Source organism: Sabethes cyaneus, chromosome 2 (genome assembly GCF_943734655.1).
Source record: "Sabethes cyaneus chromosome 2, idSabCyanKW18_F2, whole genome shotgun sequence".
NCBI classification, from domain to species: domain Eukaryota; kingdom Metazoa; phylum Arthropoda; class Insecta; order Diptera; family Culicidae; genus Sabethes; species Sabethes cyaneus.
Window position 1 is genome coordinate 12,949,530 of NC_071354.1, and position 26,305 is coordinate 12,975,834.

A 26,305-nucleotide genomic window follows, 5' to 3' on the forward strand; every position below is an offset into this window, starting at 1 on the left:
AAGTTGGCAGCACTGTTAGGAACAAACTTTATTCTATGCGGTATACATGCTTCAACGATAACACAAAGTGTTTTTACATTGCAAAGAAACTCAGTGCTTCAAGAGCAATGTAATTTTACTATTGATTATTTATGAAAAATCGCTGATTTTTTTCTTCAAACCTCTGGATAACTCTGGATCGGCAAACACCTCGTAGTTTTGAGTGATTCTTATATAAAAAAATCTAAGGATTATAATGGAATTAAAATTTTTGAAATTTTTGAGAGAGAAATGCAAATTTAGTCTTAAAATCGAATTTAAGAATATTTGGCCGCTCTGTCTCTAAAAACTGATTTTTTTTTCAAACTCCTTGGGCAATTTCCTTTGGAAACATGGTAAAGTTGTCTTTCTAAACCTAGTATTTCCAGAGTTACAAGTTACAAGAGTTAGAAAGTAAGAGGATTTGACAAAAACGTATCTTTTCTTTAAAAATGAATTTAAAAAAAATTTCTCTAAAAATCCATTAATAAACGTTCGTTCATAAACGTTCATAAACGGGACGTTCAATCGGCACCAAACTCAGGATTTTTTCTTGCTGATCAGAAACGAACAATCTGACAAAATTTGGTTCAAATCCGAGAAGGTCGATTACATGGCACTCGGACACTTCACGTTAAAAAATGAACTCATTTCGGATAGCGATATAAAAAATACTAAAGATAATTTTATGTAACAAATTTTCCTTGAATACTACGTTTATTGAGCATGTACAAAAAATTTACATTGTTATCAGTTCATTTGTTTCAGCCATAGCGGGAACAATTAGCAACTGGCAGCCCCCGGAGCTTGGTGTGGGATATATATTTGACGTCATCGCTTACGATGGCGTGAGCGGAGGTTTGGTGGGGGACGTAAAGTACCTAATCCCTTGCCAGTTATTGCCGTCCAGCGTTGTTCACCAGTAGAGATGGTCGGGTATGAAAATTTGAATACCCGGACCCGACCCGTACCCGATCAAGAAAAAAATTAAAAACCCGTACCCGACCCGAACCCGCAAATTTATTACCTTTGATACCCGAACCCGACCGCAACCCGTCGGGTACGGGACGGGCCCGGGTACCCGATCATGTTTAGTGTTAAATGTGGTCAATAGAGATACCCGACCCGACCCGTACCCGGTTTCAAAAACAAAAATTAAGAACCCGTACCCGACCCGAACCCGCGAATTATTTTTTTTTTCAATACCCGAACCCGACCCGAACCCGGCGGGTACGGGTACGGGTACGGGTTTCGGGCAAATTTTCCGCTACCCGACCATCTCTATTCACCAGCACTTGCAGCTTGTCATTCTGGGTGATTGCCTGCTACTCAGACACGGTCGGCCTCGACTGATGATCCCACAAAAAATTTCCATTTTGTTCCATTAGAAGGTGCTTCTTCGCTGTTTGGTCGATTGCTCCGATCTCCTGGGCCAAAATACTTCAGCAAGACGCTCTTGACTTTCTCCAGATGGAAGAGAACTTTGTAAGTACCAGATCGGCCTGTATCTGGCGGACCCGAAATGCCTCTTCGTTCCGCGGTGGAGCTGGCAGAACGAACATAGTATCGAGCGTAGTTGCTTGATTGATTTCGCCTTGGCTACCACAAATCAACTGATAACACTGTCAATTTTTTAATCAACGTAATATTCAAGGAAAATTTGTTTCATTAAATTATCTTTTGTAGTTTCTTTTTCATCGCTATTCAAAATCAGTCCATTTTTAATGCATACGTTAAAAGAAGAAAGCAGTTTTGCACGTTTCTGATTTAATAATTTCCCAATGTATTTCGAAATTTTTTGCTTCAATTGCTTAGAGATACCTACTTGTATTTATGAACCTAGATTTGTTGCACGCTATTGAGCAATTGAAAAATCTTAGGCATTGTTTAGTTTTATTGGAGTGTTGGATGTGCATAATGGTGTCGATCGTTAGCTGCTGCCATTATAATTTTGCTCCCGAAACTAACGTAGTCCTACGTCAACCGTGTGGCTGTGTCTTGCACACAACCCGATTGATTTTGCTTTATTATTTTTAATCATGTTCACCTAAATGTTTTAAATGATCTTGCCCAAATTATAATTGGGTAAAAAAAAAATAATTTTGTTTTTTTTCCTTTCATTGAAGGTTGAAAATTAGATTTTTTTTCGTTCGCAGAGCTGTAAAAATTGAACGAACGATGGCAAAATGTCGATAGTCCTCGAACATTGATAACAATGGTAAAGTTTACGCCGCATAAAAGTTCGACGTTGCCGTTGCCGTCGTTGTCAGGTGGCCGGTGAAGAGCCAATTTACGCAAAATGGGAAAAGAATCGAATGAAGCCGAACGATGCTCCATTGGAGAGTGTCAGAAAAATGGCAGGAAAAAAAACGCGAAACGATGAATGTGACGGTAGAAATTAAAACTAACCGCAGCCGTCATATGTTCTGCAGCGTTTTTTGGCCGACCGGCCGGCCGTGAATATTGCAGAAGTGCACCTCCGCTTCCGGTGGGTGGTGAGATAGGAAGTGGGAGCTACAATATATTGAACCCAGTATTTATCCCGTCGAACCACACGAAGGATTTAGACTTCACTTTGTTTTCCTGCGTTAGTGTATAGAACCTTTTCCTTTTTTTTCAACAATAGGACATCTATTTTCATGATTGCGTGTATTATTTCGGCGGCGTCGGACAAAAGTTTCCGTTATTTACAAAAAAACGCGAACCAACTGTCTGTGTTGCTGTTTCTCTGGTTCATCCCCAGCCTTGAATAATTGGTACTGACCGGTGCATCCCCGTTCCGATTGCAGAGCGCACATTCCCTATTCCCAAACCGGATGGGTCGTAATGCAGCTGGACCGTTGAAAATTTGCAATATGTTGTTGGATCGTTATTCGAAAAATACAGAAATAACCGAAAATCCTGTGTTTTCGACGAAGCTAGGCGCGGGTAACGATGTGCATTACCATTAATGTGACAGAGGATTTTCGAGGGGAAGCTATTTGACTTCAGGCTCTCGGATTGCGAGTATGGCAAACAGAGGGATTTACGAGTGACAATCTCCCACTGTTATTAATTCATTGGATGATCGCCATTGGCTTATCGGTTTTGGCGGAATGGTTTTATGTTTGGTGCGTTTCCATTGTACTGCTTGTACCGGCCCGTACTCAGCGATATCGTAGAATGTTGTTGCAATTAAAATGTTCCGAGGTAAAACTGATTAAGGATAATCACATAATACAATATTAATTACATAATTACGTATTCTTGAGATATATGCAGGTTGACACCCAAAAACGAAAAAGGGTAGATTTCGTTTCAAAAACCAATGTCCAACAAGATTTTATTATTAATTTTTTTCCTTCGCAAAAAATTATAAATAATATTGCCATCAAACCGAATTGATAGAGAAAACACCTTAAATAACCAAAGAAAGATTCTGAAAGTCTCACTTTCCGAGCAGCAGCAAATGTTATTTCTATTTCAGACACATAACTCTCAAGAAACGTAATTTTATCTCACTCTACCACCACCCCCACCGCCAGCCAGTGGCAATAAATTATGCAACCTCAATGTATCGATCAAATCATCCCAATTTTGTGGGCCGTAAGCCTTCAGACCATTAGCCGAGCGGGCGGTATGCGTCTTTTCGGTGTCTCGGCGAAGGAAGGAAGAGACAATGATACCGACATGCGGGACCTATTACCGACATCATCAATCAACTGTGGTCCGGATCTTACTGAATAAATTAATCAACCGATGAACCGAAATCGAGCGAACGGATTGATTTCCAGTTTCGGCGTCGTTGTTGGTGTCGGCGTCGGCGTCGAACCGAACGGAAACTGTTTTCCCCAAAAGAGCAATATATATCGACGACGACGACGACGAACGGCAGGGATGATCGATTTGTTGCCTTCCCCAAGAGACGCATATCGAATGGCACTTATGTGTAAATAAGCCCCTTTGCGGTGCTCAGAAGATACCATTAGACGGAAGAAACCCACCGACGACGACCGTGTCTCTCGACTCGACTGCCACCCGGCGGCGGAGTTTGCGAAGTGGCAATTAAATGATTTACACCTTGACGCAGATGATGGGGTTACGTCTGTACTCCAGTCGGAATTGATTTGTGTAATCGATTTTCGTTTGTTGATTTGTTTTTGCTCGGTTGCTCAAATGGTTCGTGATTCAGCGGATTTGGTGGCTGCGAATGTTCTAGACTCTAAACAGCAGTGTCAGAATATAACGTAATTACCAATTTTGTGAATGTTCTCATTAGTTATAGCGGAAACCCAACTGCCATTTTAAGACAAATAGCATTGCGAACTTAAATTTGACATTGCCGGATAAAAATCAACAAAAACTACAGTCGTCGACGAATGCTTGTTGTGCAAACAAACAACATTCGTATTGCGCCACACGCCGACCGACCGACCGACTCTCCTCTAAATTCTCGTTCTCGCCGTTCATTGCCCTTTCTTAGACCGAGCTAAGAAAACGGGTTAGTTGGTCCAACTGTTTGGCCTCTTCGGGTGCACCACTAGAGCTAAATAGGTAGTGTATTATTGGTTCGATAGTGCATTACTGCGGGGAACACCAACTCGATCGTAGCCAACCGGTTTTATGCCTTCCTTATTTTTCGACTCGTTTTGAGCATCTTATGCTTGAACCATCGATCAGTGTTGCTTGCTAGAAAATACCCCGACGAAAAGCACACGTTGAATGGCTTCTATGTAAACTGTATCTAATAGAGTGAAAAAGCATTGCGAAAAATTAGTGTTTTCTATGCGGTGTAAACATTTTTTGTGGTTTGGATTCTTTATTGGAATATGATGAACTAGTTGTAGTAAGCGATTTGTTCAAACACTGAACTAGAATTTTTTTTTAAATTATCGTATAGGTTTGGACCGAAGGATTCCAGAATGTCATCTATTTTCTGATACGGGCAGAATTTATGAACTTAACGAATTCTGTTTTGTCAGAAAAATTCAAGAAAATTTATCCGATTTTCTCGAATATCGCTTATTTCAAAACACCGTAACTCTTGAATCAACGTCGGTGAACAATTACCTATTTTTTGAAGATGTAAGAAAATTTTTTCAGCAAAAATATCAATTAGAAAAAGTTATTCACAGAATTTTCCAAGACGGCCAAAAACTCTACAGGAAAATCGGAAAGTCCACGCTTTAATACCACAAAACTATTAAAATATTTTTTTATCATTTACCTATTTTCTTATTAAACCTTTTCTATTAGTGACAAATATTTAATTACACTGAAGTCGCTTTTTATGCATTTTTCCACGCGGCTTGTTTTATACGCGATTTTTACCTGAATTTCGGAGTATACGCGGTTTTTTACGTGAATTATGAAATTTTTTTACGGGTTTTCTACGGAATTTTCGGAATTTACGCGGAAGTACTCTAGGAGTTTAATTTTACGCGTAGTTTTGGTAATCACGAAGTTTTTTTTACACGAATTTTGGAATTTACAGAATTTGCTGTGGACCCGAGAAAGAAGGGGTCCAAAATTGGTATTTCAAAAATAACAATATTAGTGTTACAATCTGCGTTGTCAACCTTCCAGATTTGTCTGGATCTACCAGACTTTTTGATGACTACCCAGACAAAAATAGCCGCTTCCCAAAAATTTCCTGCCCTAGTCCCACGCCCATTAGCCGTCATTTTCAACCGTTCAATCGAGCGGGGAGAATTTCCTACAAGCTGGAAGCTGTCATACATGTCTCTCGAGTGAACTCGTTTTAAAACCCCAGCTTTATAGTTGATAATGGTAAATCTTCTATACCTATAAAAATGGATTTCTGTCTGTCTGTCTGTCTGTCCGTATGTTCCTTATAGAATCGAAAACCACTGAACCGATCGGCGTGAAAATTTGTATGTAGTGTTTTTTGGGGCCAGGGAAGGTTCTTAAGATGGTTAGATGGATGGAACAAATGGAACAAAATTTAGCATGTGGGTGTTTTTATAGGCAATTTTTTTCTATGGTGAATTGAGACCCCTCCTATCTTTAGGAGGGGAATTATGACCCCTCCCCCTTCAATAGTGGGGCGGCTCCTATACAAATGAAATACAAATATCCTCATAACATAACTCGAGAACTAATCAAGCAAATGGAACCAAATTTGGCATGTGGGGGGTTTTGGAGGCAGAAATCTCACCCCTGTGGTAGGGGGATAAGGACTCTCACACAAATAAAACAGAAATTTTTGCCTAACTCAAAAACTAATCGAACTCGAGAAATTTTAGACTCTTTCATAAAACATTAGTCAAATACCAAAAACTATCAAAAGTAACATTAGATGATTCAGCGCGAGACGGCCACAAGCCGTGAGTCTCGCCGGCAACCTTCCATCGGAAGCGCCGTCTACTGCGGGGGAGCAGCCCCCCGTAGAGATCACCTCTATATAGGTTTATTTATTTTTCTAGATCTACTGACGTCTATTTCTTTCCTTCAGTTGGGCCAACTCTGCGAAATGGTACTTTCCACGAAAAGATTTTCCGTGCAATGGTACATCCCGCATAAGGTTTTTCGCGAAATGGTATTCTGCGAAACTCTATATTCCGCGTTATGATAAACCGAGAATTGGTGTTCCGCAAAATGGTATTCGGCGAAATGGCTTGTAATGATGGCGAATATTTAAATGCTATCCATTTTATTTTATCAGGTTAAGCAATCGGGGAGTTGTTTTCTACTATACTGTGAGGGAAATTTGTATATTAAAACCCCAGAAACTTGCAAAACTCTAGATTGTGACAAAGGCCATTCGAGATTCACGATTTATGTACAACACAGTTTAATTTGTGGCAATACGAAGTTTGTCGGGTCAGTAAGTTAGTATATAAATGTGAGCAAAGATTCAAGCAATTTATGCCAGTTTGCGTCCAAGACAAACCTCAGTAACGTAGATGAATTTCATAGAGTTACATAGCGTTACAGGTACATTTAGGCGTTTTAGTCTTAATTTCCGGTTATCTCCGCCATAATGAATCTAGATTATCAGATCACAAAGTGTTTTTTCATCGAAATTATAGACAACTATTCGATTGCCCCATCTTTCTCGGGACCCCTTTGCTTCTCAGACACTTGAACATCTGTTATTGTAACGAAAATTCTGCATTATGAGAAAAAAATGAAACCCTATTCATCATTTTTCAGCTCCTCTGTCCTGTTTTTCCTCATACACTTGTAAATCTGTCTTCTTTTCGGTAATCCCTATAAAGCGAGATAAATCCTTTTATATGTATTTGGACCACCCCTTGTTCAACTGTTCCAAATGCAAGAGAAACGCACCCCTTTACGCATTTGAATCTTCTCTCCCTTCGTGTAAGAGACCGCCTCATTTTGTCAACCCCCCGGTGCTGATTCTTTTAAGTCAAAAAACATGTGTGCCAAGTTTGATGAAGAACCGTCCAGGGGTTCGGAGTTATCTATATATATAAAAGTAAGCGTGAGTGTCACCAGAACCCATTGACTCTGTACGCACCTCGGTAAAAAAGATCACCATCCAAGCGCTGTTTCTTCACCATGTCACTAATGCACATTGAACGACCACAGCGTATCAGGCGAAGAATGTCAAAGTGTCAGTGTAGTGTGAACGAAAACGTGAACACAAAAAAAGTAATTAGAAAACGCAAAACATACTTATCAATTTTATAGTTTTTCTTAAAGCTTAATTAAAAAGGTATTCGGTTGAGGGCACTTACATCTAAGAGTGAATTAAAGGTAAAAACTTATATTAGTGATGTGCTTAAAATTAGTTTAAAACCGCTTACATCTAGGTTTAAATAGGAAGCTTAAAACTATTAGTACGGTACGGAATTTAATAGTACGGCTGATTGAGTTACGGTGAGAAACCAGTTTATACATTTAAAATTATACTTACAAACAACTAATTAATTAGACAGCGACGAAGGTGAACACAGTAAAAAGCATAAATAACGGACAAAGACAATAAGGAAGATAGAAGCACTAAAATGTAAGATTATAATCTTGTAAAACATAACCCTAAATTAAAACTTATACTTATACATGCAGGGATTAAAAACGGTCTAGGACGAATAAAAGCCGCTAGATATTCAGAATAGCTGAAATCGACTGTTTTCTTGTTACAACGCGGTACGCAGGTAACAGTGAGTTTGTTTGTATGTCCCACCATAACTCCAGAACGCCTTGACCGATCTCTGCCAAACTTGGCACACATATTCCTTGATAAAAAGGGAATCAGCACTGGGGGGTTGATAAGAGGAGGGGGGGGGGGTAGTCGTAACAATGGGGGGAGGCCATAACTCCGACATACCTGGACGGTTCTTCATCAAACTTGGCATACATGTTATTTGACATAAGAGCACTAGGAGGTTGCCAAAAGGGGGACCCTAACAAGGGGCTAAGTAAAAGCGGATGTGTTTTCCTTGCATTTAAACCGATTGCAGTTGTGAAAATAACTTTGAGAAAACAGGGCGTTCCACCGGAGAGGAATATATGGTAAAAAAGACCTTTGTTTAGTTTTATTATAGTGATTTTCATAGAGCAAACCGATGCCTAATTAGCTACGTGACAGAAGAGGGAGCTGACTGGGAAAGAATCGAGAAGGGGGACGAAGAACGTTAGTATAAATGTATGTTTCGCCATAGCTCTGGAACTTCTGGACTGTTCTTCACGTCGTTTGTCAAACACATGTATTTTGGCATAAGAGAATCAGCGTAGGGGGGTTGACAAAAGAGGGAGATGGTCTCTTACAAGGGGAAAGAAAGGTTCAAATGGGTAAAGGGGCGCGTTTCTCTTGCAATTGGAATGATAGCAGTTGTACAAGTTGCTGGATTTCTGAAAGGGAGGATAGGGTGGCCATTAACAAAAGGAAGGTTCAAAAACGGTTTTTTGTCGATTTATAGGGATTACCGAGAAGAAGTCAGATTTACAAGTGGCTGGGGGACAAAATGAGGGAAACTGACAAAGAGAGTAGACACATTAAAAAGAAAAAAGGGTTTTGTTTTTTGCATTATGAGAATTTTCGTTACAATAACAGATGTACAAGTGACTGAGAAGCAAAGGGACCCCGAGTAAGATCGGGTAATCAGCTAGTGGCAGAATAAACATACATTCATTTTCACGTTCTTCAGCGACCTCCACCCTGCGGGCTCCTTCCTAGTTAACTCCCTCCTTCTGTCACGTAGCTAATTTTGGTCACTCTCTGAAAATTCTTATAAGAGAAGCGAAACAAAGGTTTTTCCATGCATCCATCCTCGATTGAACCCTTTTTCTTGTCTCCCAGTCATTTGCACAACTGGAATCGGTTCAAATGCAAGTATAACATAGCTCCTTTGATAATAACATGTGTCGTTGATTCTTCTCGGTGCAAAAATGCCTGGCCTTTTTTTTTCACCGAGAAGAATCAACGACATATGTTATTAACAACGTTACGGTGACTAAAAATATAAAGTATAACTCCTTTTATTTACTTGGACCTACCCCTTTTAAGGACCCCACCTTTTGTCCACCCCGCTGTGCTGATTGTTTTATGTCAAGGAAAATGTATTCCAAGTTTGATGAAGAACCGTCCAGGCGTTTTGGAGTTATGGCGGAACATACATTCATACTCACGTTCCTTGTCCCCCTCGTCTCTGTTCGAGTGCGCTCGCTCTTAGTCAGTTTCCCCTTCTGTCATATTTTTCATATACGCTTCCGCGGAGGGTCCACTTTCTACCCGACCTGCCCCATAACACCTCCTCCTGTATCCCAGACATCTGCGCAATTGCAATCGTTCTAAATGCAAGAGAAATGACTCTCCTCCCCTTGATAGGGACCATCCCACTTTCAACCCAACCACCCAGTGCTGATTCCCTTATGTCAAGAAATACTTTTATAAATTTTGTATGAATAGTTAGATTAGGATGGGTAGCTCTTAGACTCTGTGTGTGTTTTTTTGTTATAGAAAGGAGAAAAACCTTCAAAAAGCTGGTCTGCAGTGTGACGACGCCGTGTGGGATTCACAACTTTGTACCTTGTGCCTATCTACTAAACAACTACATACTTCCTCCATCTTTTTTCACCTTGATTCTTGATGTCAGAGAGATATTATATACGACATTTCACGTATCAAATGAACGGGAGTGAATTGTAACGCTGCAGCTCTGTTAAAGATTTGGATGTTAGCAGAGTTGGGTTGATCACGGGATCGTCCCATTGAGAAACTAAGAGTTTCTTCTCTGTTCTGTAGTAAGTGGTTATATTCGTACCTATCAAACCGTAGGCTGAGTAAGAAGATCGTGTCCGAGTTTTCCGATGCATTCAGAGTAATGTCTCTGGCGTACCGCTAGGGAGTAACCTTGGACCAATGTACTTTTCACTTATTGTAAATAAGCCCTCAGCTTTAAGCTTTAAGCCGATGATTTGAAAATCATTAAGCCAATTAGAATGGACTACGACTGCATTAAACTGCAACGCATAGTGTACAAAATTGAAGATTTTTGCTTCACTAACATGTTTACCGTCAGTATAACAAAGGGCTTCACTAACATTTACCATGGCAAAAATAAGACATTAAACTTTAAACTACGGCATGGCGGATATTTGCTATAACGTTTTGGAATTCGAATCAGTGTTATGGTGTCCTTATCAATAAATTTGTATCGCAAGTATTGAACCAGTAGGGAAGTGTCGTCGTGGTTGGGCCACGTTTTGGAATTCGCCCATAACTTTCATTTCAAAAGGAATTTTGGAAATCTGAATACATCGTTGCAAAGGTCTGAGAATAAGGTATATTTCCGGAAAGTTTTGAACAGATTGCTTGAAAAATAAAAAAGTTATAGGCATTTACGTGAAGACAAAAAATGTTGTCATAGTCGGGTCATGTTGTACAGGTTAGGCCACCGCAGAAAATCTAACACATATGTATTGAAATTCTATATAGAGACACGAAAAGAATGAATTCCGAGAACAACGGCCCAAACAGGTACAAATACCCTATTTTTAATTGCATTTTTGCGAAATTTTAGCGATCTTGTAAAATCAATATTGCTACAATCGCCTTTTCCGAAGTGTACAACTACAATGAAAAAAACAACAAAAATCTAGGTTTTTGTCGTATTAATTTTGCTTTATGTCATCACATTTTACGTGACTGACATTCTCTAGCGATTATTGGGCTTCTGCGCTTAAAATTATGGTGACCCAACCATGACTACTCAAGTGGCCCGACCTTTGCAAATAGCGCTTTTCTAGTTTTTCACCGTAGCCTTCCCAAACACCTTACTGGAGGGGATTTTTCTATAGTCTCCGTGTGCAGCACAACACACTTCATACATTTTCAAAATGAATCTCGATAATTGCATTTCATGAATCATTTCTTGGAGAAAAGTTCATTGCGCATGGAAAACTTTTTTTGTAAGATTTAGTCACTGAATTCAGTTCGGGTGTTTTCAATACACGATTGAAACTCACAATATTGTGAAAAGTTAGCTATCACAGTAAGAAGTTTTACAATGGTTGTATCATAGATATTATGAGTTACTAAAACTGTAAAATCGTGATGGTCCGACCATAACAGTGGCCCGACGATAACGACAATACCCTATTCATCAGAAAAAATAAACAACGCGTGATAGCTTTCCTATCACGCTAGAATGTAACCGAATATTTGAATTTGTTTCATTAAGAAAGGCAAAAAAGTGCTTCTTAGTAATAATTTGCATGTGGATGTTGCAAACTGGTAAAAATGCAAACAATTTGCGAGTCTTTATTGTTAGCTAGTGTAAGATTCGTCAATTGATTACAATGAAAATGGCACAAATACAGCTGCCCTTAGTGGTTTACAGTTAATCGTACTGTTTTTGCGAGTCGTAATTAACAACGGTTAATTACGGAGTGCAAAAAATCCACAAAATGAGAATGATTTAAAACGTTTCCCGATCCGGAAACGAAAACAAACATAAAAGCACTATAAAATGCCATCCCCACACCGTAAAATATACTTTATTCAGTTCATTTACTTCATCGATTTTATGCTTCAATATATTTTTAAAAGGTGATAACTCCAATGCGTTCGTTAAAATTAACGATGATGAGACGATAGCGATATGCTTAGATCGCAGATTGATTGCACCATCGACTTGAATATTATACTGAACAAGCCTATTGGAGTCTTCGACACAAACACATTCTCCACGTTAAGATTGATTTATCATCATGTCTTCAGTATAATTCATGTTTATGCGTTCAGTGCATAATGTAATGCTCGATAGTACGAAACATTCCGAGTTATGCCACGCCCGTTTAGTGCCCATATCAGACGGGTAGGCGGTGGCGTACCCTATTTTATAAGATCATGGAAGCACCCAATCGCTGTGCTTCACAATCTAAACCGGTGCCGGTGCTGATTAATTTGGATTAATCTTTGTCCGTTGGACCTGATCAGCTAAGAACCAGTAAACGCTTGTGTTTAGTCTAATCAAATGACAAATGCCTTATCATCGAACTAAGTATGGTCGAAACAAACAATTTTTTTATGCTGCCGATAATCAATGGCGTGGGAAACAAGCCGGCGAACCGAATTTGAAACAATTCAAATATGGTCACCATTAATATTCTATACTATAGATGCGAGTCCATAAATGAATTTCGTAGGCACTTGAAAATACAAAAAATTAAAAAAGTATTGATTTGATTTCATGAGTACGTAAGAGGGGGACATTTGGTCCAAAATTAGCTCTTTGATCCGCAGAATATAAAAATTCCCTACCAGATGCGAGCGTGAAATTCAACTATATATTACAACTACATCCCTAGCATTCGTTACGAAACAACATATAGTTCAAGGTGGTTCACCTAATTCAACTGCCGGTAGCATAATTTTGCGGTTTCAATTTTGCCCAAACCTACATGGGCTCGAAACAAGTGCAATGTCAGTTGGGAGAAAACCGGCTTTCCAAATACCCATGTAGGTACCCTGGCATCGATATCAATTCATTGCGCAAATAGAGCAATCAGTTCCGAAAATTGCAATTAAAATAAGTTTCGTTTTGCGGTGAGCATAAAATAAATTCAACAAATGGATGTTCAGAGTTACCCGGTGCGCCGCGTTAGTGGCGCAATACGAAATTGCACTGGTGATTAGAACTTAGTTGTCAATGTTTTTTTATTTGGTTTACCGACTAACGCGACCGTGCGGTTGGATTTCACACTTGCCCGTAGAGGTGTGTGTATGTTTAGCAAACTCCCAGTGGAGTGGAAGGCTCTTCAGAGCTTTGATTATACAAAACACCCATACTGGGACCGCTCCCACAACTAGTTTTTCAGATCTCCACTAATCGGTGTGCTTAAATTTCGAACCGTAGTCGTTCAACCACGAATAAATTTCCATTTGGTGAAACAAGAACAGGTAGGTACGGCAATAAGTTGAAATTTTATTCGAAATAGAAGCAGGTTTTTCAACCAACATGAATTAATCACATATAGCAGGATGACACCTGTGCACCGCTATACTACGTTGTTTGCTAGCTAAGATCATTGCTTAAACTTACCGACTCTGTTCGCACCGCGCAGCACAATGTCCTCCACGATACCGAGAAATCCAACCTGCTGCACCTTAATCTCCGCCACAAGCTGGGAAAAGTTTTTCGGCATTTCTTTCGACGATTTCATAAAGTAGAAAATCGAGAATAGAACCACCACCGCGATACCCGCAAACAGCAGCAAAGCCATCGTTCAGCAGGAAACCCAAAAACCTTCAAATCCTTCAAATTCAAACTGTGTCACTTCACTCTGTCAACCACACCGACGGACCACGACAACGACACGACCGAGTTTTGTCAACCTTGCACGACTCTAGGTCACTGACAAGTCGAAATTCCGGAAACGAAACTGTTGTTTTAACGGTGCACCGTACGTAACCACGAAATAAATAAAACCGTTTTGGTCAGCAGTGCCGTACTGAGTCGACGCGCGCACGTTCACACTCGGGGTCCACCTGTATAACACCTGTATGCTTCGTAGGGGGGGGGGGGGGGGGGGAGAAGATCCACACTGACTGCGCTGACGATGATCGTTCTTCGACGATGACGAACCGCCACGGCTGGTGTTCTGCAACGATGTGATGGTGGCGATCGTCGACGATCGCTTCCCAACTTGGAAGCTCGCACTCTGGCTGCTCTGTCTTGGTAGCGAGTTTTTCCTTCTTCTTTCACTGTACGCTTAATCTCCGATTCACGGTGAACGGTAAGGCAGACTCTTTTGAATTTTTACCTTTCGGCAACCTCGTGCTGATGGTCACGGTGCCAGTGCCAGTGCCGGTGCTGCTGTGCGATGGTACGTGGCGATCTATCGGGGCGATCTACTCACTTGGGGCCGGTCGATTATGGTGGTTGATTTTGGGATCGGCGCTGGTTTTGATGTGAGATGATGTCGTTTTTGGAGGTTTCGTGATGCGTAGCGGTTCTACGCCGTTGGCTGCTAGCAATACAAATGAGGCTTGAAGGGAAGAGAAATTACGAAAATCTGTCATTGAATGTGTTTCGATTGTTTTTGGAAGTAGCATGAGTCACTCTTGTTGCCGTCGGACGAGTAGTCTTTGCGAGGTTCCTGGTATGTCACTGCAAGATGGTATTAGTTTATTCAATTGATGTTTTACTGGAGAGTTCTAGTATATGTTTGATTTCATTTGTTTTAGTACTCTAAATTACAGCCATGTCGTTTGTAAATTTCATGCGAAACTTACAGTCAAATTTGTTTCCACGAAATATTTTTTTTGCATTCTGAACCCCTGTAATCAACAACTTTTCTTATTACAATCTGTTTTTTTCTAAAAATCCCAATCCCCCAAGCAACAATAAATCTCCTTTAATTTTTTAATACAAGCTGCACTGATTTCAATATGCCTTTGTGCAAACTCGCTACTTACACGATCTATTTCTTCGTCTAATTTTGACGAACGAGTTTCACGTTGGCGAAGATTCCTCACTTATCACCCCTTTTAGGAGATGAATTAGCAATGCATTTCGTGAAGTTAATGACGCTCAAATGTGTCACAAATTGAATTATTATTATCATTAACATTTTCATTTTAATTAGCGGTCAGTCTATTACAAGTAGAACAGATTTTGTAATCTCTCCAACGTTTCAACTGTGTATTTCAGTTTTCTTCAGGGGTTGGTAGTCCACAGCACAGGTACAGCAGTTTATTTACCTGCGCTGTACCGGATCACCAGGTGGTCACTACCACCCCCTCACAAACCCTTCAGTTTTGCCATTTGCGGAGATTGCTAGCTATAGCTCGATAATATTTATTTATGTATTTATTTATTTATTTTTATTCATATTATGTAACTTACGACATACGTCTTTTTCATGTTACATTGATAATATTGTAGTAGAATAGGCTTCACATAAAACCAACACAGGGTAACGAATTTCTTGACCAAAAACTAAATTTCTAAATTACTTAATCCAAAAAACCAATCAATTGAAATGCTCTATACACCGTCTCTTAAATGCCGCGCAAGACTCAACTTTAGTTAGATTGTTTGGTAAATAATTCCAATGTACTACACCTCGCACGAAAAATGAACTCCCATACTCAGACGTTCGGTGTCTTGGCAAAATATATTTAATAGATCGATTGCTTTGCGTCTTTTGTAATTTACTATATAAATATCCGGGTTGTTTTGTTTTCGAGAGGCTATGTAAAAATAAGCAACAACGCAGCTAGCTTAAGTTCATTACTGGACATCCTATAAGTAGATGTTGTAGATGTGAAACATGGGAAAATCTATTTAAATTAAACACAAAATGCACTCATGAATTCAATTCAACTTTTAATTTATTGAAAATAGACATGGATATATCATCAAGAATGAAATCACAAGCCAACAAATGGGGAAGAATTGTAAATAATTCGACAATATTATTGCCTAAAAGCAAAGATGGTTTTAGGCTATGATAATGAGCATTATTAGAAATAAAAATAGCTTTTGTTTTAGTGCAGTTTAATGCCAGTTTGTTATTAGTGGACCAATCGAATACTCTTTTCAGATCGTCGTTGATTTTTTGAGAGATTTCGGATTTGGAATTATCCGTCAAATCAAACAATCAAACAATCAAAATATAACTGCACATCATCAGCAAAAAGATGAATTTTGCAATCTTTTATTACTTCCGGGAGGTCGTTAATGTATAACGAGAACAAGATGGGGCCCAGAATGGATCCCTGTGGAACTCCAGATGCTACGAAAAGAAATTGGGATTAAATTGCATTGTTAAACACACTTTGTGTCCGCTCGCTTAGATGCGATTTAATCAAGTTTGCCGCATGGGTGGAAAAACCAAAATTAGACACCAGTTTTTGACATAAAATTTTATGTGATACTGTGTCAAATGCTTTAGAAAAGTCTAACAGAATAAGAACGACAGGGAGACCTCCATCAAGCACTAGACCAATATCATCAATTATTTTAAGCATTGCCGTTTTCGTACTGTGTTTTACGCGATAGCCGGACTGAAACTGATTTAACAGGTTATTTCTATTGATGTAATCACGAAGGGTTTTTTTAACGAGCTTCTCGAATACCTTTGATAAAGCACAAAGAATGCTGATAGGTCGCAAATTGTCTATCGTATTTAAATTTTTTTCTGGGTTGGTATAATTTTAGACTTTTTCCATGCATTCCATTTTCGAGGGATGCGAAAATCAAATCATGGTTAGATAATACAGGTGCTTCAACTTGGTTAAATCGCAGCACTTTCTATGGATCATTAGTAAGCATTAAATCCAATTGCGACGCGCCATATCTGTGGAAATACGTAGGTTCACCTCTTAAACTGTGTGAAGAATGAGCAGTCATAAGTCTGGCTGTTTTAGAGGAAGTCGTCCCTAATAAGTTAGTATTAAAATCACCTATAAAGAAAACGTGCTGAAGGGCCAAACCATGCGAAGATAATATGCTCGCGATAGTATCCATACACTTTAACTCTGGAGGGTTGTATAATGTCGTTATCATAAGTTTTTCATTTTGTACTACTACCTCGATGGAGATGTATTCTGTGCAGGCAATTCCTGCCAAATTATTCGACTTGGTCAGTAAATTGAATACAAGACCACTTCTAATGTAGATTAGTAGGGTAAAGTGGTGCAGAATGCACCGCTTAAGCAAAACATCATTTTGCAGAGCAACGCTGTGTTTGTTCCACATTTTTCAACTTCTAGAAGACCTTGGGATCTTTTTTACACTTACTCCTGGTGAAATTTCCTAACAAAAACCAGTATTTTTTGTTATATTTGACGATTTTTGGCAAGAGTTAAAATCATTATGTGGAGCAAAACGCCAAAGCCCGTGGACAAAACGCACCAAGCTTGCACAGCTAGGCGTTAAACGCAACCAGCAAATTTACATATAATCACGTGTTGTATAAAAGCCTAAAACTAGGCTGCCGAAATGGCGGAAGCGTTCGTTATAGCGTTTGTTACATACGCTTGTTTGCTGGGATATAATGGGTTCATATCTCAACATAATTGGCAATAAAATTTAATCATCTACTGTTCTCCAACTGATGTGTGATGAAATATTGTAAGTTAAACAATGTAAAATTAGGTTTAAGGCAAATTTTAAGTCTTATACAATACATAATATTGCTACATTTTTAATAAATAATCCGAAACAAAAGATGTACTGCAAATTAAAAATATTTTATAACTGTTCGATCCCGCTGTGATGCATTCTACCCCTGTTTTGTATTTTGAAGTTTGTTGCAATATGCGTGAAAAATATGCCTAAGCGTGCAGGGCGCTATATCTCTGCATATTAGTGTTGGTAAGAGGAAATGCTTATCAACTTAGGGACTGTATTGGCTTGTTTCATTGTACCTGATTTTTAATTTCAGGTATAATGAATTTAAGTTGTTACGTGGTTTTTGGGCCACCGTATATCTCGCATGAGCATAGCATTTTTCGATATGAGTTAGGCTATTTATGAGTACCAAAAGCATTAAATTAAATTGTTAAAAAAGGTATATTTTATATTTTAGTTTTCGTAATACTAGCTTTACGACAAAATGTTTGAATATCTAGACTAGACTCATATAATTGGTGCTTACATAGAGTCGTTGCATTTTTCTGGCAGCGGTTGTTTCTAAAAATCATTTTGAATTAACTTGGGCGCACTAACAATGACGTGTTTACAAATCGGGACTTATATTGAAGCGTTATGATCGTTTTCGTTTTAATTGCCAAAATAAACCCGTTTGTCTCAGCTATCGCGTATAGCAACAAATGTCAATCGGTGTCTAATAACCGATCGCGCGCGATTTCGGACGGGTCGAATAGGTTGATAGCACATAATCTTCGGTGTCGGTAAATTGAATTCTCGTAGTTTTTTCTTATATCAATATTTCGGTTCTCCTAAAATTGAAAAAAAATAACAACTCCAAGTATTAAAAAAACGAAAATAGAAAGCATCTAAAAGTTAATCCATAACTATGATCCAATAATACTCAATTATAACACACCAACATGATAAAAAAGAGCGTACAATATTACTTATAAACCAATAATTGCCACGACAGAAGTAATTAAAAAAGAGCACTTAACCTTCCGTTACTCGCGCCAACTTTTGTAACACGGATACTCGCGCGTTGTATTTTGTACAACACTCTTCTCGGAATATCTCGGAATCCTGGCTATATGCAAAGTTACTGTCTTCAGCAAAGTTAATCAATAGCTTAAGACCTTTCGTTTGGGGAATAGAATTTTATAAGCTTGCCACCAGGCGGCGCCAAAACCCGCTGTAAATTGTGCATCTTACAATTGCGGCCTTGTACAAATTGTAGCATTCGGAAAGATCCTTTTATCGTTCCTAAATGATGTAGCACTCTATTGATTAAATTTTTTTCTAGCAGTTATTATATTTTCTTAAATATTTTTCACATAAAACATCTCATCACATAAACTATGGTAACATATCTGATGTTGGCAGAAAGTAGGGCATCTGTGGTTAGAAAGTAGGGCTAATGTGGTGTTTTGATTTACTTGGGCAGGATTTTTAGAAAGTTTTTTGCACAGTGATGATACATAGTGCAAAAATTGGATACTTCCGTTCGTCAGCCTAGCATTTTTGGTCCACTAAAACATTTTTTGAAAACAGGATCTTACAAATAAACAGATTCCGTAGATAGAACACATTCAGAAAACTAGCCCATACACTAGCGCCGTGAAAACACGAAATTATGCACTTTTGCACTCCTGCGAAATGACTATAACTTTGCTATATACAGAAACCATTTTCACTTATGATAAAATAAGAGAAAATTCCAGTAGGGACCAAATGCGGTACCCCTCACACGTCGTTTGTATCGTTTCTGCGATTTCGGTTTATGCTCATCTATTTTGCTTACAGTTTAAAGCATTAATATATTGAATAATTATGTCATTTTGTTCATAATAAGTTTATTGAAGAATACATTTTGGTTTGACATCGATCTGTTACTTTAAAACAAAATGGCATCCAAAAGTCTACAAGTGTTGTACAAAATACAACATCGCGAGTAGCGGAAGGTTAAGCGATATTCTTCATCTTTTCTCCTGTAGCTTCGGAAGGCAGCGATTCGCAATTAACCCATCTTTTTTCATCGTTTCCATGAAGAACTTCAAGTGAAACCTTTTCTTATACGAGGAAGGAAGAAAAAAGCCAAATGGCTTCGCTTTTTCGTGCTGCTGCTTATTAATTATTGATGTAAAAAACTTGGTTCTGATTGAAAAAACAAAACTCCGGAAAATTCGTAAAACATGGCAATCACACCTGTCACACAAACAACAGGGCAATAGCAATTTTACTATTACGTGAACAACTATTTGCAATCCATACTAACATAGAGCAAAGTGTTTTCACCGAAACAAAAAACCGAATCCCCTTCAATCGCCATTTCAAGGTTATACCAATCGAAATGAGCAAACTCATCTTGAACTTGGACTGGGGTGCTTCGTGGTGCGTATTGAAATCGGACGCAGTCTGAGCACCGGCAGCAGACCGTCTCGTGCCTCTGTGTTGTGCGATTTGTGAACAAATCCATCACTGTACGTACCTAGGTATGTATGCAGGACTGCAAGCAAATAGATCTTTTTTTTTTCGCTATTTGTCTGTGGAAACGTAATTATTTATTACCGAACAGCAGTCAGTCAATACACAGACAGGCATCGATTGTTCCAACGTGGACTCAAGGTTCGTCGCTTGTACCATCGCGATGACGTCGAGTTTTGACCGATGATTTAATTGCAATTACGAGTACTTTTATTTACTACAGTTCATTATTTTTAACCAATATTTGACATAGAACACACTCTCGTCAAAAAACATCCGTAACGATAACTGATTCCGCGAATAAGTTTACCGAATTGGTGATTCAATTCTTATTGTAAATTACGCTGTAATATGGAAGGCTTATGACGCAAAATCCCAACCTCGTGCGGTAAACAGTTAATTTCGGTTTGATTTTAGACAAAAATATGAACCTGAATAAGCAACAATAGGTGCTGTTCACCGGCGATTTGAGCGTGAAGTTCAAGACGCCATCAGTATGTACGGTAACTGGTTGAAGATAAAATAATTTAACCGAGTGAGTACGGCTTTTTCCTTTCTTTGTGTGGGCACATGAAGTTCATAGGCGAAATCAATTTACTGGAAGTCAAGGTCAGCGGTTTGAGTTAGCTCGAAATGATCAGATGAGTTGCAGCTTTTGGTGGTATCACTTCCAAAGCTCAATTACACTTTTTTAAGTCTGATCAAAATTATTTGAACACATTAGAAGCTAATAAGACACCAGACGAGTAAACCACAGAAAACAGAACTACGTAAAAAAGAACGAATTTTGTCAAGTAGTGAAGAATAGTGGAGATTCTACCATTTAACGTTAAAGATAATGGCAGAGACGGCTAGCTAGAGATGAACATTTTTTTGGTGTGACAAGAAGCAAGAAGATTTTATAACTAGTTGCTACTAAACAATATTTATTTTTAAGGATTCTCATCAAATGTCACATAAAACATGGACGAGCTAGAGCGTGTCGAGCTTAAATTTCTTAATAAATAAATGTATTTACCAAACAGAATTGGAAATACTTGATTGGAAAAGTTTTGGTGCTTCTGAATCTATCTGTTGGCTTAGTCAAATAGTTTCGGTGAATATTTCACCGGTGCATTCATTGAAAAGGCTCAACTTAGCTACAAGATAGTGATTTTGCGGTGACTTAATTCGTTGATTTTAAATGCCCCTAGTACTATCATCTGATTAACTAAACTAATACCTACTGTCTAACCAAATCTAACCAAATGTGGTAGCATTCAACTATGTCCTTGAGTCGAGGCTAGAATTACGTTAATTCTCTGACATAACTGTACACTAGAGGCGCATTAAGTTGAAAGCTAAGAAACATGACGAAAACCAAACAAAGCGCAGGTTAAGTCCGCATTAGTGGACTAAACAAACGTTCACGTTCAAGCATCCTATCATATACAGATGAACGGGATCTGTACCTATTGTAAGCTTTTCGCACTGATTTGATCTGAACAGTGTAATTTCAAAATCTGAACAGTGAGCTATTTAAAAATAATAAGGCAGGATGGCTAGATAAGGCCGCTGATGTAGTCTATTCATTGTTCGCAAACGATGAACAAACACGTGTCGATCATGGAGCAGTAAAAGCTATTATCAACCTCATCCAATGTTTGCGTTTTGTAAAACATACAAACATTTTGCACGTTTACTCACATTAGAAACAGCACAAATTATTTGTTTTCGAAGCTCACCACTAGACGTGGTTGTAAATGTAGTAAAAATGCAATTAGTTTTTAACGCAAATTAGATGTGTTAGATCTGATTTTTAAAATAATTTTTTTAAATTCAAGAAATATTCTGACAATAATGACCGTAACGGCGTAGCCAGAAAAGTTTCCTGTGGAAGTTTTACAAAAAAAAATTGGACATATCCTAACCTTAGACACTTTATTTAAGAAATGGTGATTTATTTTTAGTTATATGCTTTTTAGGTTGAAATTGAGTGTTCTTCATTTGACAAAAAAATCGAATTGAAATAAAATAAGACAATTGTTAAAATTTTGTCTCCCAGCTGTAACTACTCCCAAGTGAGTTGCTACCCCGACAAACTTCAGCAGCACGAGGCCCGGACTTCGTCGCAAAGTCGGCGCGCTACTGGGCAAACTGGAGGGATTTCGCGATACAAGTTCTCACTGAACCGGCCAACTTCTTTCTAAAACGTGTTTATTGTAAAGTGTAGTGTTTCGACGGGCTGGGTACACGCTTCTTCCTCTACTTTTCGATTATGGCGGTAACTGAATTGACCGGCGAGCGCTCGCTGATCTCCGCTGTAGCTATCGGCGTCTTCCCTGCCGGTTGGCAAACTGGCCGGAACGAGTGCAGGGTGTCTTCGGTCACTCACAAGCTTCCGGAACGCGATCGTCGATCGCTAATCAAAACTGTATACGACAGATATACAAAAGTATACAAAAACGGTCCTGAATGCTTACCGCTTAGGCCGAGAGTCGGGGTGGCTCTTGCCGTATCAAGAATTCCTCTCCATTGTACTCGGTCCTGGGCTACTCGTCGCCAATTTGTTGCGTATCTCGACACACGCAAGTCGGCTTCAACCTGATCGTGCCATCTAGCACGTTGAGCCCCTCTATTCCTGGTGCTGGTGGGGTTCTTGAAGAGAACGGATTTCACTACACAGTCGTCCGGCATCCTTGCGACGTGGCCGGCCCACCGTAGTCTCCTAACTTTCGCCAGGTGTACGATGAGAATCTCTCCAAGCAGCGCCTGTAGCTCGTGATTCATACGCCTCCTCCACTCTCCGCTTTCCGTTTGTACTCCGCCAAAAATAGTCCGCAACAACTTTCGTTCAAAGACGGCAAGTGCACGTATGTCTTCCGTAAGCAAAGTTACTGTCTCAAGTCCGTAGAGGACTACCGGTCTTATTAGCGTTTTGTACATCGTCAGCTTTGTGCGGTGGCGTATGCTCCTGGATCGAAGCGTCTTGCGGAGGGAAAAGTAAGCTCGATTTCCAGCTTGAATGCGTCGTTGGATCTCCTTACCGTAAACCTCTGCGTGATTCTAAAGGACTTGAGAGTGTCCCCGAAACGCGCACGTAGCACATCACTCGTTCCAGAGTAGCTTTGATCAGCCGCGTCAGTTTGTCCGGAAAACCGTAGTCGTGCATTTTCTGCCATAGGCATCGCGTTCAACGGTATCGTAAGCTGCTCTGAAATCCACGAAAATACGTTGCGTGGGCACGTTGTACTCTCGACATTTCTGGAGGATTTGTCAGAGAGTAAAAATTTGATCCGTAGTAGCACGGGCCCCCAAAAAGCCCGCCTGATTCTGCCCTATGAATTCTCTTGCTATTGGGGATAGACGACGCAACAAAATCTGGGAGAGCACCTTGTAGGCGGCGTTGACCAGCGTAATGCCGCGGTAGTTACAGCAGTCTAGCCGGTCACCCTTTTTGTAGATGGGACAAACTACGCCTTCCATCCACTCCTCCGGTAGTTTCTCTTCTTCCCAAATCCTCGAAATCAGCCAGTGAAGTGCCGTTGCTAGCGGTTCTTGGCCATTTTTGTAGAGTTCTGCCGGGAGCCGGTCCTTTCCGGCGGTTCTATTATTCATCAGCAGGCCGATTTCTCGTCAGATCTCTTCGAGATCGGGAGCCGGTACGCTGTTGTCGTTTGTAGGTACTCCGAGGTTAACTTCCATTGCGTCTCCTGCTGCTATATCGCCGTTGAGGTGTTCATCGAAGAACTGCTTCCACCTGTCGACCACCTCGCGCTCGTTTGTGATTAGATCCCCTCCCTCGTCCCTACACATGTCAGGATTTGGTGTGTGGACCCTCCGAGTTTGGTTCACTTTCTCGTAAAACTTGCGGGCATCATTAGCCCGGAATAGTCGTTCTAGCTCCTCACGATCGGTCCTCCTTCTGGCGCTTTTTCCTCCTCAGGATCGTGGTCAACTCATTCCTCGCTCGTCGATACTTGGCCAAATTCTCTCTCGTGGATATGCTCAGATAGTTTTCCCAAGCTCTTTTTTTCCTCTCTATCGCTTCTTTCCCCGTCAAACCAATCGTTTCGTGCACTCGAGGTTTTCACACCTAGCATCGCGGTTGCGGCCTCGTTGACGGCCAAGCGTATCCTACTCCATCGTCCATTCGTCCATTACGCGATCCTGCATTTTGCCCAACACTACGAAGCCCGTTCCCAGCTCGTTGGTCGCTCCACCGCTCTGGAAAAATTGGGCTTTGCCGCCACGGATCCTCCACACCTTCTCTCCTTTGCGACAGATCTCCTGCAGTGCCACGATGCCAAACTTTCGGGGTTCTAGCCGATAGAGCAGCACCCTGTCGCCACCAACGAAGTTTAGCGATCTGCGGTTGCAGGTACCAAGTCTCCATTCCATGTCCTTATTTCATCGCCTTGGTCCATGCCGAATATTCCGAGAAGATATTTCTTGATTCTTGTTAGTTTTTTGGGGTTTAGATAGGTAGCCGTACTAGGGCTTACGCTATCGAGTCTCGGGATGGGGCTGCCATCTTTCAATGTCGAGACAACACTGGGCCTCCTCCCCTGTTGGTTTACGACCTTAGTTTCCACCGGGGTTGGTTACCCGATCTCCGCTAAGGTTGCTCGTATTCCGGCTGGTACCACGTGGAGGTAGGGGTAGGAGTTGCTAGATAAGAGGCTAGGGACCACAATGGGGTCTGTTTTACGCATTATCAAACCATTTACCAACCTATGCTGAATGCTCGGGTTGGGAAATTTCAAAACTTCCGAAATTGGCACTATGGCCAACCCAGAGATATTTCAATAGATTTGGCGGTTTGTCGACCCTATTGTGTTTTGTGCCGTTACCCTTTTACTCATCGGTGTGGTGTCGTGTGTTTGAAATGTGTTTAATGTTTAGTACTAATTCTAAAAGAGGTGGGCGTTTATCTTAATCATGCAAAATAAATTTGGTGAGCAGATATCGAAGCAAGAAAGCGGAGGCTAGGAGGACTGGGACGAAAATAAATGCGTCGAAGGCCAATTACATATACGGTAGAGGCTCAAACGAGACCAACGTGCGCTTTTCGCCGACGGTAATTGAGGACAGCGTCGAATTGGAAGAGGTAGATGAGGGATCGTGTTTGTGGTATCACTGGTGGCCGCGGACACTAACACAAATGAGGAGATTCAGCGACGTATTCAAGCAGGACATCGAGCCTACTTCGCCCTTTGCAAAACGGTACGATCAAGAGACATAAGTCGCCATACGAAGCTGACAATACAAACACGCTACTAGACCGACAGTTTTTAGGGATTTAACAATGCGCACTGAGGACACACGATCAAATCCAAGATGGCCGCCAAAATTTTTTTGCTTCATTTGAGTTTTGTTTTTTTTACAGAACCGGGCAACTTTTTAGTTGTTTCATTGCAAATTTATGAAATTTCACGATATAGATCTCAAAGTTTGCTGAAAATTCAACTTTTTTTAAACTGTTTAGCCCCTTGGCGAACGAGGGGTCCACTATTTCGAGGTGTTAAAAATGTAATTCTCATTTTTTTAACCATTTTCAACTAATAAAGTGCAAAAGTTCGAATATTTGAAGACCTCGTGTCAGTAATGGCCCCGTTTCAACTCATAAAGAATTACTCATAAATTCAACAAAACCAAATATTGTAGACTGAGGGCTAAGCCAAATATTTTGTTGATTCTAACTGTTTGACCTTTTAGTTCAACAATAAAGTTTGTTATTTCGAATAATAACTAGTTTCTATCAAAGAAAAAATTGTAGAATAACAAATGAGTACATTTAAACGATCTAGTAGAAACAAAAGGAGTATGAATTCATTTTAACCAATTTTTTTTATTCAACAATATGATTTAAGTTGAACTAAACAACAGGTAATTGTTGTTTCTAACTATCATCATTTTTCTGCGTGTAGACACGCTAGTATTTCCGACGACGAAAATAAATAAGTAATTCAATAACCCCCACCTAGACAGTCAATTATTTTTCCCATTTCATTCAATTTTCGTTCTTCACAAAGAACACATTCACTCCCACAGCAGCAACAATTCTTATCGCCTTCAAATCTATCCGAGCTGCATTATAAAGCTACAGCCTGCAGTTGACTCACATTCCAGAGACACAGACATTCCTCTAAATTGCGATGAAAATTTACCGATATCAAATGATAAGCAAATCCGATAAAACTGTTTCAAACTATGAGATTCGTTTGGTAGAGTGCCTCCAACCCGACACT

The 26,305-nt window shown here is 39.9% G+C and overlaps 1 protein-coding gene across 1 annotated transcript in view; it reads right to left on the reverse strand.

Annotated features, from left to right (window-relative positions):
* LOC128734351 (dehydrogenase/reductase SDR family member on chromosome X) overlaps positions 1 to 26,305 on the reverse strand; it is a 48,953-nt gene that overhangs the window by 21,516 nt on the left and 1,132 nt on the right. Inside the window, exon 2 of the mRNA XM_053828511.1 lies at positions 13,533 to 14,478. Coding sequence (XP_053684486.1) covers positions 13,533 to 13,713 — 181 coding nt within the window. The 5' untranslated portion in view covers positions 13,714 to 14,478. The remainder of the gene's footprint in view (positions 1 to 13,532; positions 14,479 to 26,305) is intronic.